Genomic DNA, 13,039 nt, shown 5'->3' on the forward strand with positions numbered 1-13,039 from the left:
TTTGGGGAGGAGCCTGGAGAGAAAGAGAGGCAGACACCTGGTCTCTCAACATCATAGAGAAGGGGTACAAGATTCCGTTCGTAAAACCTCCCCCTCTGACTTCCACTCCCAGGGACTTGTCCCCGTCGTATCCTCAAGAGAAGCAAAGGATTCTTTTCGATCTGCTCGAGCAGATGCTCGAGAAACGAGCAGTGGAACAGGTCTTAGACCTGGCTACGCCAGATTTTACAACAGATTGTTTCTTGTTCCGAAACACTCGGGAGGGTGGCGGCCAGTCTTGGACGTAAGTCGTCTGAACCTCTTTATAGAAAAGCAAAAGTTCAAGATGGAGACACCTCAGTCAGTTCTGGGGGCCTTAAGACCGGGGGATTGGATGGTATCACTCGATCTTCAGGACGCATACTTTCAACGTCCCGATACACCCCCAGTCTATGAAGTACCTTCGGTTCGTCCTGAAAGGAAAGGTGTTTCAGTTCAGGGCTCTTTGTTTCGGTCTGAGTACGGCCCCACACCCCCATTCGTGTTCACCATCTTAATGAAGAATGTGGCGAGGTGGCTCCATCTTTCCAACATCAGGATCTCACTCTACCTGGACGACTGGCTCATACGAGCTTCTTCGCAGACCCGGTGCCTGAAGGACCTGAAAACGACTCTGGCTTTAGCTGCGTCCCTGGGACTTCTGGTGAACTTCGAAAAGTCACATCTGACCCCAACACAGTCCATCGTGTATCTGGGGATTCAGATGGATTCAGTGGATTTTCGGGCTTTTCCGTCCCAGCCAGGAAACGTCAGCAACAAGGCATAGAGAAAGTGTCAGCCTTTCTAGGGAAAGATTCATGCTCGGTGAGGGGGAATGGATGAGTCTGCTGGGGACCATTTCCTCGCTGGAGAAGTTTGTTTCCCCCTGGGAGGCTACATCTCCGACCCTCTTCAGTTCTTCCTGTCGGACAATTGGACAGAGAAGGACAACTTCGATATGATCCTTTCCATCTCAGAAGAGGTGAAGAGCCATCTAAGATGGGTGGCTCGATCCTTTCAAAGCTCTCAGAGGGCATATCCCTCAGCTTCGGAACCCGACCTAGTGTTGTTCTCCGACGCGTCATCCACGGGGTGGGGTGGGGAGCAACACTAGGGGGGAGGAAGTGTCAGGCACCTGGAGAGGGGAACAGGTGGCCTGGCACATCAACTTCAAGGAGCTGGCAGCGATTCTCTTTGCGCTCCAGTTCTTTCAGGACAAAGTCTCCCGTCGAGTGGTTCAAGTCAACTCGGACAATACCACAGCCCTGGCATACTTGAGGAAGCAAGGAGGCACTCACTCTCGCTCCCTGTTCGCTCTAGCGAAGGAAATTCTGATTTGGGCGAAAGCAAGAGAGATCACGATCTTGACAGGTTCATTGCCGAGTCGAGAACGTCAGGGCGGATCTCCTCAGTCGACAAGGTCAGTTGCTGCCGACAGAGTGGAACCCTCAATCAAGACGTATGCCAGGACTGTGGAGTCGTGGGGACTGCCCCTTGGTGGACGTTTTTTTTGCAACCGCAAGGACGACGAGACTCCCTCTTTACTGCTCCCCAGTTCTCGATCCGGGGGCAGTAGCAGTAGACGCCCTGTTATGGGATTGACGGGCCTAGACCTCTACGCATTTCCCCCCTTCAAGATTCTGGGGAAGTAATGAGAAAGTTCACAGCTTCGGAGGGGACGAGGTTGACGTTAATCGCCCCCTTTTCCCCGGCCTGCAGCGATATGGTTCACAGAGGTGATGTCCTACCTGGTGGATTTTCGAGATCTCTCCCGTTAAAGAGAGATCTACTCAAACAGCCCCACTTCGAGAGGGTACCACAAAAACCTCTCCGCTCTGAGTCTGACTGCGTTCAGACTATCCAGAAGTTGGCCAGAGCGAGATGTTTTTTTTTTTTCGAAACCCTGTGGCTAAACCGCTATCCCCCACCATGCGAGAAGACCTTCATCAATCCGCGGTTTTACCAGTCGAAGTGGGCAGCTTTTTAGGATCTTGCTGGTGTAGGAAGAAAGGAGTTTCCTCTACCACGACCTCTGTGAGCCAGATCGCCGACTTCCTTCTTTATCTCAGACGAGAATTTAAGCTCGCAGTGTCTACCATTAAAGGCTACAGAAGTGTCTTGTCTGTAGTTTTTCGACATAGAGGTCTTGACCTTGCTAATAATAAAGACCTTCATGATCTACTGAAATCGTTTGAGACCACCAAGGTACCGATGGCTAAGTTGCCTTCGTGGAATCTGGACGTGGTTTCTCAAGTTTTTAACGTCAAGCCGCTTCGAACCTATTTACTCTGCCTCTTTGCGAGACTTGACGAAGAAGACTGTATTCCTAACTGCTCTGGCGACGGCGAAGAGGGTTAGCGAGATACAGGCGATTAGTAAACACGTCGGCTTCAAAGGGCATAATGCAATCTGCTCTTTGAGTATGTCATTCCTGGCTGGTAAGATGAGAACCCTTCCAACCCTTGGCCTAGGACGTTCGAAATAAAAGGTATGGCAGAAATCATTGGTCAAGAGCCCAGAAAGAAGTCCTGGTGTCCTGTTAGGGGCTCTTAAAAGAATTCTCCTTGATAGGACAAAGGAGTGTAGAGGCTTCTGCGGAGTAAATTTATGGTGTTTCAGTTAAGAGGCCACTAATATGCCCATGGTCTAAGAATGCATTGGCATTCTTTTTCTGAGGAACACCATTAAGGAGGCACACGCTTTTTGTCAAGATAGTGACTTTAAGCTTTTAAAAGTTAACGCTCATGAAGTAAGGGCTATTTCGACGTCTATAGCGTTTCAGAAAAATATGGCTCTCAAAGATATTTTAAGTGCTACTTTTTGGAGAAGTAACTCGGTGTTCGCCTCGCACTATTTACGGGAGGTCAGAACGACATAGAGAACTGTTACTCTCTTGGACCATACGTCGCCGCAGACACTATCTTGGGGGCAGAGGTAGCACTCATCCTTTCCCATAGAAAAGGGTAGTGAGTTTTTTAATGTTCGCAATGTTTATGGTTGTAGGGTCGGCCGCCGAGGCGGTCTTCCCTTCCTTTAGCCTTTGGTATATGGGAGTATTTGTTTAGGCTAACTTAGGTGGTGGTTTTGCCTCGTTGTCCTCTTGAGTATGGTCATGGTCTAGCCACATTGTGGTCTCGTCCCCGTTGGCAGATCATCTAGAGCGCACCAACTATACAGGTCTCTACCTTGTTGGTAACTCTAGTGAAGCAGATGCAGGCTTGGGTGACAGTAATCACGAAGTCAGCTATGCTAACAGGTAAGGAACCAAGATGTCAATCATCTACATATATATGTTTCCTAAATCCTTTCTGTCTCTCCCACCGCCAAAGGTGGGATTCAGCTATATATATCTGACAGGTAAGTTCATGAACAAAATGATATTGTTAAGATACAATAAGTTTGTTTCATACTTACCTGGCAGATATATATATTTTAAGTACCCACCCACCTCCCCTCAGGAGACAGTGGAGATAGAAATCTGATAGAAAATGGGAATGGTTCCTGATACCCGCCTCCCAGCGGCGGGAATGGGTACTAACCACCCATACTCCCACTACGTGTCGTAAGTTTTTAGAAATTCTGTCGGACTTCAGAGAATACAGCTATATATATATCTGCCAGTAGTATGAACAAACTTTATTGTATCTTAACAATATCATGTTTCATACGAACACACAATCAAATGAGACACGCTACAGATCACGTAGGCGTAGTTGTCTCAAGCAGGGAGCTTGGACTAATGTTTATAAACAATTGAATGACTACAGGTGACGGCATGTCAACTTAGCCTACATACTTATTGTATACGTCATCTTTAGCGTCTCTAGTCTGATCACATTCCTGCAAGCAATCTGGTCTTTTATATATATGGACTAACATTCCATATTTTTATGTAAACACTTACATTAGCTCGGTCAGCTACCAAAACCAACTACTGAATATTACTCAAACTTGACTTGCATTTGACTTATAAGAGTGTGATACAGACACTATGTGAATATATATATATATATATAAGTAAATAAAATTCATTGTGTACATGAATTGATTCAAGTAATAAAATATAAAACAATGATATTGGTAAATAATAGTGATCACGTGATATATAATGATTACAGTTTTTTTCACTTCATCTCATTAAGATACATATGCTAACAGAAATACTAATGTACTCTGATAATTGCATAGAATGAAGATTAACATGATAAAAATCATATTTTAATATGAAAAATTTCATATATGAATTGATAAAATTATTAATGTTTATGCTGATTCATTCGTTGATTTTTATGCTAACTGTTATATATCTGGCGGATATTGTTAAGATAAAAGGTAACTGATTGATTAAAATATAATGTTTATGCTGATTCCATCGTTTGATTTTTATGTAACTGTTATTATCTGGATATTGTTAGATAAAATAACTGATGATTATAGGCTACCTGATTGTTTAACATAGTATATGGATTCATATAATTATGATTAATATATGTGCACTTTAAATAGATTCCTACTGCGTACACGCAAAGATATTTATTTGATTCTGTTATTTATGATCATTTATATAGAGAAAAAATTATGCGTTATTTATGCAAAAAATATATCATCGTATTATCTTTATATATATATAGGATACATGATACTTTATATATATAAGATACATGACCGAGGTTATACTACTTCACTTTTAACTAGCTTTCGAACAACTTTTCGTCCATTACACAGTTCCAGACAACCACCTATAGCCAATGAAACGGCCTTTTTCAATGGTTAAAACAAGGGGAAAATTTGTTTGCCTGGGCGGGTCCAACGTTCTATTTTGCGCTCATACTTATTCTCCGCATCCTAAGCTACACGATTACGTTCGCGATGAATAAAAAAACATCCCAGGACGCGGGACGCACTGGCGCTACGAGAACAGGCGATCGCTTGGTTATTCAGGACGCAGAACGCAGGAAGAAGAAAATGGTTTCGAAAGAAGCAGGACGCAAACGTCAGGACTCGGGATCAATTGTGGACGCAAGACGCAGGCGACAGGAAGCAGATGTGTGTACGATGGAACGCAGGACGCAGGCGGCAGGACATCGAGAGGCGGCAGGACGCCGATTCTTCGTTAGCCGCAGGACGCAGGCGGCAGGACGTTTATTCCGTCAGCGAAGCGTCAACACGACAGTGATTTGCAAGACATTCTTCAGCAGAAGAGGAATTGGATTAGTTGAGGAAAAGAATACGGAACCTTCTTCAGATTACAAGGTTCTGACTTCACGTCTTCTTTCTATTTTTGAAGGGGAATTCAAACCGACAGCTCCTTTATCTCCCTTATCGCAGTTTTCAAAGACTAGGACTCCAAAGAAGTCCTCTTTCCTTAAGATGACCTCTGTCAATTTCGGCGAAGAAGGCCCTTCAACGTGTGAATGACTGGATGAAGGATAAGAAAAGAAGCGGGAAAAAATACTCTTTTGCTTTTCCACCAGCTAAGTTAGCATCGAAGTCAGGAGTATGGTACGCTACTGGAGAAAGTCTAGGCCTGGGAGTACCTGCCTCCTCCCAGGGGGACTTCTCCAGTATAGTAGACAGCTCACGCAGACAGGCGTTACAGTCCTGCTAAGGTCTGGTGACTTCGTCCGAGTTTGACCATCTTTTTTAAAGGGATTTTTAGGACTTTCGAAGTCTTCAATTTCCTAGATTGGTCTTTTGGGAGCACTGGCGAACTCCCTAGAAGAAGAAGATTCGCAGGATATAGAAGCAGCTAAGAGCATTATGTCCTGCATGGACAAGGCTCTGAGAGACGGATCGAATGAACTGGCTTCTTTGTTCACAGCAGGAGTACCTAAAGAAGAGATCGCTGTTGTGTTCTTTCGCTTCAAAAGGGGTTTCACAAAACTCTCAGAAATCGGAGTTGCTGTTCTCTCCCCTTTGTTTTTTTCGAAACAGCTGTTTCCTTCAGAGGTGATTAGGGATATAGCTCTCTCCCTTTCTCAGAAGGCCACTCAAGATCTTCTCTCTTCTTCAGTTAGAAGTTCTTACCATCCAAGTTGTTAAGAAAACTCCAAAGGAAACTAGGCCTTCGCAACAGCCCTTTCGAGGCAGAACATTCGCTCGACCCGCCTTTAGGGGTAAGAGAGTACCACTAAAAGAGGAGCCAAGACCACCTCTAAAGAATGAGATATCAGTCCTCCAGACGACAGTGGGAGCCAGCCAGACTTCAAGGTTTTTGGGAAGTTTGGCAGAACATGAAGGCAGATCCCTGGGCTGTCAACGTAGCTCGGGAAGGGTACAAGATTCCTTTCTTGAAGAGACCACCTCTCGCAACATCTCCGAGAGCCCTCGGGGCAAATTACAACGATTTAGTGAAGAAAGCGGCTCTGTGGGAGCAAGTAGCTCCATGCTAGAGAAAAGGAGCCATAGAGCCTGTTCTGGATCATGAATCTCCGGGATTTTACAACCGGTTGTTCCTGGTTGCAAAGTCCTCGGGAGGTTGGAGGCCAGTTCTGGATGTAAGTCAACTGATCTTTTCGTATAAAAGACCAAGTTCACTATGGAGAACGAACTATTCAGTACTGGCAGCGTACTCCAGGGGACTGGATGGTGACCCTGGACTTACAAGAGCATACTTTCATATTCCGATTCATCCAGGAAGCAGGAATATTTAAGGTTTGTGATTCAGGACAGGGTCTTTCAGTTCAAGGCCCTGTGCTTCGGCCTTTGCACAGCCCCCAGTGTTCACGAGGATGATGTCCAGTGTGGCGAGATGGTTGCATTTAAGAGGATCAGAGTGTCTTTTTATCTGGACGACTGGTTGATAACGATCCCAATCAAGAAGTCAATGTCTGGAGGACTTGATCAAACATTGACTTGAGCAAAAGACCTAGGTCTTGTGGTAAACATGGGAAAGTCTCAATTGAATCCCCAACAACAGATAGTTTAGGTTGGGGATTCAGATATCGTCAGTGACTTTTCGGGCTTTTCCGTCCCCCGAAAGGCCAAGCCCTATGCATTCAGAAGGGTGCAGGACTTCTAAAGAAAGACCGATGCTCAGCAAGAGAGTGGATGAGTCCTACTGGGCACACACTCTCTTCGCTAGAGAGGTTCATTTCTTTAGGAAGACTGCACATAGACCTCTACAGTTTTTCCTGAAGGATTCATGGCCGCAAGAAAATTGCAACCGGATTCCTTCCAGTTTCTAATTCCTGCCGAAGTGAAGGAGGAATTAAAGTGGTGGCTAACTCCAGGCAGGTTAGCAAGAGGGATGTCGCTTCAGCAGAAGAGCCCAGACCTCGTCTTGTATTCCGACGCGTCGGACGCAGGTTGGGGAGCGACATTAGGCCCTCAAGAGGTGTCGGGACTTTGGACAGAAGGAAGAAACAAGTTGGCACATAAACAGGTAAGGAACTGATGGCAATTTTCTTGGCCTTGAAGCACTTCAGAGAGTTGATTCGAGACAAGACAGTGCAGATCAACTGGACAACACCACGGCTCTGGCATACATACGCAAACAAGGAGGGACTCATTCTTTTCCCCTTTACAAGCTGGCAAAGGAAGTTCTGCTTTGGGCGGAAGAGGAAAGCGTCGTGCTGCTCACCAGGTTTATACAAGGAGAGAAAAATGTGAGTGCGGACTGTTGAGCAGAAGAGAACAACTTCTCTCGACGGAGTGGACGTTGCACATGGAGGTTTGCCAGAGCCTGTGGAAGTTGTGGGCCGTCCGGTAGTAGATCTGTTTGCGACAGCCAGAACAAAAAGGTTACCAACCTATTGCTCTCCGGTTCCAGATCAGGAAGCAGTGGCGGTCGACGCATTCCTGATGGATTGGACAAACTTAGATGTGTACGCTTTTCCTCCGTTCAAGGTACTGGGGAAAGTTATGAAGAAGTTCAGGGAGAGCCAAGGAACGAGGATGACCTTAATAGCCCCGTTTTGGCCGGCCCAAAGTTGGTTCACAGAGGTACTGGAATGGACAATAGATACGCCAAGGACTCTTCCTCTAAGAGTAGATTTACTCAGACAACCCCACTTCGACAGGTTTCACAAGAATACCCTCGCTCTGGGTCTGACTGCGTTCAGACTATCGAAAGTCTTGTCAGAGCGAGGGGATATTCTAGAGAGGTGGCCAGTGCAGGTGGCTAGAGCCAGAAGAACCTCCACAATCACAGTATATCAGTCGAAGTGGGAGAATTTCCGAAATGGTGTAAGAACAGGAAAGTGTTCATCCAGTACCTCTGTGACCCAAATCGCAGATTTTCCTTCTATACTTGAGGAAGGAATTGGGGTTGTCATTGTTTCGACAATCAAAGGTTATAAAAGTATGCTAACCTCAGTGTTTAGACACAGATCTAGACATCTCGAATAACTTAGACCTTAGAGATCTGATTAGGTCATTTGGTACCAAGAAACAACCCCAATGCAGGCCACCTGCTTGGAACCTCGATGTGGTCTTGAAGTATTTTAACCTCTAGCAAATTCGAGCCTTTAGAGAAATCCTCTCTGAGAGATGTTGCTAAGAAAACTATCTTTTTAGTAGCTTTGGCAACCGCTAAAAGAGCTAGTGAGCTTCAGGCCATATGGAAGAAGGTGGGATGGAGACATGGCAACGCAGTGTGTTCATTCCAAGAAGGTTTCTTGGCCAAGAATGAGAATCCAGCTAATCCTTGGCCAAGATCCTTTGAAGTTTTGGGTCTGTCTGAGTTAGTGGGTCACGAGCAAGAAAGAGTTCTCTGCCCAGTGAGAGCATTGCGTTTTTATATGGAAAAGAACAAAAGAGATCAGAGGGAATTCTGATGCTCTTTGGTGTTCAGTTAAAGACCCCAGTAGACCCATGACGAAGAACGCTCTAGCCTTCTTCATGAGAGAGTTGATTAGAGAAGCTCATATGTTGTGTCAGAGCAGAGCTTGGTATTTTGAAAGTGAAGGCTCATGAAGTCGGGCAGTTGCGACTTATCATTAGCTTTTAAAAAGAATTTAGCCCTCAAGGAAATTATTGAATCCACATATTGGAGAACTAATTCAATATTTGCGTCTCATTATCTTAGGGATATTCAAGACAACCTTTGATAATTGTCAGACGCTAGGTCCATACGTGTCCTCTGGTACAGTATTGGGCAAAGGGAGTTACTATCCCATAACCTTCTTTTAAGCTAGTTGATTTTATTAGGTGATGGTTTGTGTTTTTTTGTCGTCTGAGAAAAGTGTTCGGTACTTTTATCAGTCTTGTTAGTATTATCTTGGTGTGGGTGTGTGTGTAGTTTTCAGGTAAATGTCTATTACTAGCTTGAATGCCGTGGCATAAGAGGGCTGTAACGGTCTGTCAACACATTGGTCACGTCCAGTTGTCAGTTCCAGTCTTAGCTTCTTCAACATACAGGACACTTCCTTGTTGAGAGCTCCTAAGGTTTAAGCAGGCTTAGAGGCAGGACCTATGAAGTCAGCTACCTTAGCAGGTAAGGAACCTAGAGTTTTAATAATATTTTAATAATATTTTTATACTCTAATAATGTTGCTGTCATTTGACCCACCTCCAAATGTGTCCAATCAGCTATATATATACCTGCCAGGTAAGTGTCATACATTAAAATGAAGTTTTTATGTTAAAACAAAGTTTAATGTATACTTACCTGGCAGGTATATATAATTTAATTCCCACCCTCCTCCCCTCAGGAGACAGGGTTCAGAGAAAATCTGGCCCAATTGGGAACGGTTCCTAGCGCTAGCACCACGGTAACGGGGTGGTGGTTGCCTGAACTACTAATAGGTTACTAGCGTTTTGCCGCGAGTTTTGAAAATTTCTGCAGGTGGAACAGAGCAATATAGCTATATATATACCATGCCAGGTAAGTATACATTAAACTTTGTTTTAACATAAAACTTCATATTCACCCTGTTGTTTTAAGCCATAAAGAAAATGAAAAAAGACTAATTAGCACAGTGCTTTGTGCTTTTACCATTAAATCAGCATCTTTATGGAGCCTTACTCTTTTTGGTTCTTGATATACTTAGGTTTAATTTACTATGTTTACCTTTGAATTCAGACTTATCCAGAGATTCTACACATTTGGAGACCTGAATGGCCATAATGTACCCCTTAGAGCAACAGTGCAACAGAGGGCAATATCTACCCATGGAGAATTATGTGGGTGCAAAATTGTCAGTCTTCATGATAATATTAACTAGTAAATAGTTATGCTTATAATGAATCAGTGTAGTGATTAATCTCCTTCAGCAAAAAAAAAACCCTACAACTGCATGTTCTTCCTAGGGTTACCTTATGGCAATCCAGATTGCCTGATCAGAAGCATTTTTGGTCGAGCCTTAAGCAAAAGGTAAGCATAGTAAAGTCAACCTCACAGACTTACTTTTACACATCATAGTTTCAGGCTCATGAACATTTTTTTGTGTATGTTCGTGAGAGATGTAAGTTTTGATGTTGAAATCAAACTCTTAAGTCTTTTAGGCAAACCTCAAAGGTCTCGGTTAGCTAACTCGGGAATTCTTTTGGCAGTTCCATCCTTCTCAGCTAACTGGCTGTTCTGGTTAAATTATTTGATAATTTAATTTTGTAAAACAAATTTAATTTTGAACATAGACCGGCTGTGAGTCTCTTGCAGCCCATGAATTTGAGACCCTTTATTTGATCTCACATGGCACTACTACCAGTTAACTGCCACCCCAAGTTAAAAAGGATCTTGAATATCTTGGAATACTTTCATCTCATGAAATGGGCTGGATTATAATTATTGCATTTGGTTATATGAAAAAATATTGTTTCAGAAAAACATTCCAGTTTGTATTTATGTAATTTACTGTTTTTTTTTTCTTTTATCATAGATGGATGCCTCTCTCATCTGACAACAGTTGCTGTTTCAGCCCTTGCAGTTCACTTACATTATTTGCTCAATCCCAGTAGAGTAAACATGGTGAAAAAGAAAGTGCCACCTCCGATGGTTGATCCTGCCGTGTTTTGTTTTGCAGCCACCACCTCCAGTCATTTACCTCCAGAGGTCATTTATTATATTCCCCTACAGGAGAATTATTTAACCATCCATTATTCAGAGAGGACTTCCAAGATGGCACCTTCAAGTAAGTTACAAATTATTATCTAGCCATGTAACCCATCAGTTTTAATGTATATTTGTGAGAATTATTGTTTGAAAGAAAATACCCATTCATTTTTCATTTAAAGTCAGTAAAGGTTTTTTCAGAATATAAGCATGTCTTGGAGAGGAAAAGAACAAATATAAAGCAGTATCATAGTAACTAAATTCCTCTTGGAAGGTACATAATAAGACAAGAAGTAAACTAGTCAAAAGTTCAGTTTTTTTAACAAGTTTTATTTTTAGGTAAAAATCTATCACTTTATAGTTGCCAATAGGTACTACAATTGCTTGTTGGTGCATCATTTCCTCTCCGGACATGCTTAAGATTAAAGGAATCCAGTTTGTTGTCTGCACATTCAGGCCAGAAGGCACTATTGACAGAAAATAGTCCTATCAACTGTTGTCTGAGTAGCCTGCAAGCTTTGTGAGGGCTGGAGGAGGTCAAATTACCTGCTAACAAATTGATATTTTACCAAAAAAAATTCCATTTTGTATATTGTGGTTTGTCTTGGTACTAAAATCCGTGATCTGCCCAGGTAGCTGTTTCAATGGGGGGAGAATTGCTGCTATTTAGACATCAACTTTCAGGAATGTGTATTTAGCTTTAGAGCTTTGCCTTGTATCCTTTTTTCCTAGTCCAAGGGGATAGTGTCCTTAGCAGCAGCTGTCAAAGTATAAATCCCAAAAATCACTTTAGAATTCACATATGTGAAATTTAGCCACTGATGCAACACATAGAGATTCTGGTTGTCTTTTTATGTGCTTTATCTCCCAAAATAAACTTCATCCTCCAGAGGAATCTAGAAATCATTATCTTCTTCTTCAGGGAGAACAGATCTACGAGATTCAGACATATCCCCTGATTTTAAGGTAGTGCTGGAACAAGTTTTCTCCTATTTAGCAGTGCTGAGACTACTAGGCAATGATAAATGGGAACTTGTTTGAGCAGAAAGTACATAATTAAAAGTGAATCCCAAGGATCCAACCATGGCTTCTGCTAAATAAGAGGTAACCTTTATTACCATCCTCTTTAGTATTTGAACCACAGAAGTGACAGCAGAGGTTCCACTAGTATCAGCACAGTGCCCCATAGAGGCTTTTTGTATTCTTATTGTGTTGGGCTTTCCTTCAACAAAAGGAGCCAAACATGCCTGGTAAAGTGAAAAGAGAGCCTATAGATTAACGCAAGAGTTCTCTGCACTGTGAGAGTGTGAACACACTCCTCACCATGGTAGTGATGCACACACTCCCCACACTGCCGGAACAAGTGCACTTGTCACCAACTGAGGGAGGCCAGTAGTAAAGGTAGCCCACTTATTTTGGGCAGTGCTCTGCAAACACTATAATCTCTGGTCTCAGCATGTGTGCAAGGGAATGTTGACACTTGGTGCTTACTATAATTCATAATGTGCCAAAACAATGAACATTTGTACTATTCCAAAAACACAACTTTTCCAATTTATAGGCTGAACTGTGTTTAGACCTCTGGCAAGAATAGCATGCCAGGTAAAATATAATACTACAGTCAAGTTCACAATGCCTTCAGTACAATTACCCACTGCACTGTTTTGGCAAAGTCATCTGTTCTTTGGATTTAAGCAGTTTTCCAGGCAACACTTAATATGACCATTTTCTCTCTAAGCATGTCTGGAAGGGGGATGACACATCTAAAGGGAGGTGTAAATGTACCCAAACCAATAATTAAGTGTCTCAGTAGCGTGGTTGTTATGGTGTTGGCGTCCCACCTCTGTGGTCGCAGGTTCGATTCTCGGCCATTCCATTGAGGAGCGAGAGATGTGTATTTCTGGTGATAGAAGTTCACTCTCGACGTGGTTCAGATGTCACGTAAAGCTGTTGGTCCCGTTGCTGAATAACCACTGGTTTCATGCAACATAAAAGCACCATACAAGCAAACAAACAAACAAAACCAAA

General features: G+C 43.1%; 1 protein-coding gene across 1 annotated transcript in view; it reads left to right on the forward strand.

Annotated features, from left to right (window-relative positions):
* LOC135201954 (UPF0764 protein C16orf89 homolog) overlaps positions 1–11,011 on the forward strand; it is a gene marked incomplete at its 3' end in the record, with an annotated part of 42,402 nt that extends 31,391 nt beyond the window's left edge. Inside the window, exon 7 of the mRNA XM_064231234.1 lies at positions 10,839–11,011. Within this exon, the coding sequence (XP_064087304.1) occupies positions 10,839–11,011 (173 nt within the window). The remainder of the gene's footprint in view (positions 1–10,838) is intronic.
* Positions 11,012–13,039: the final 2,028 nt, after the last annotated feature.

Source organism: Macrobrachium nipponense, chromosome 30 (genome assembly GCF_015104395.2).
Source record: "Macrobrachium nipponense isolate FS-2020 chromosome 30, ASM1510439v2, whole genome shotgun sequence".
Classification (NCBI taxonomy): domain Eukaryota; kingdom Metazoa; phylum Arthropoda; class Malacostraca; order Decapoda; family Palaemonidae; genus Macrobrachium; species Macrobrachium nipponense.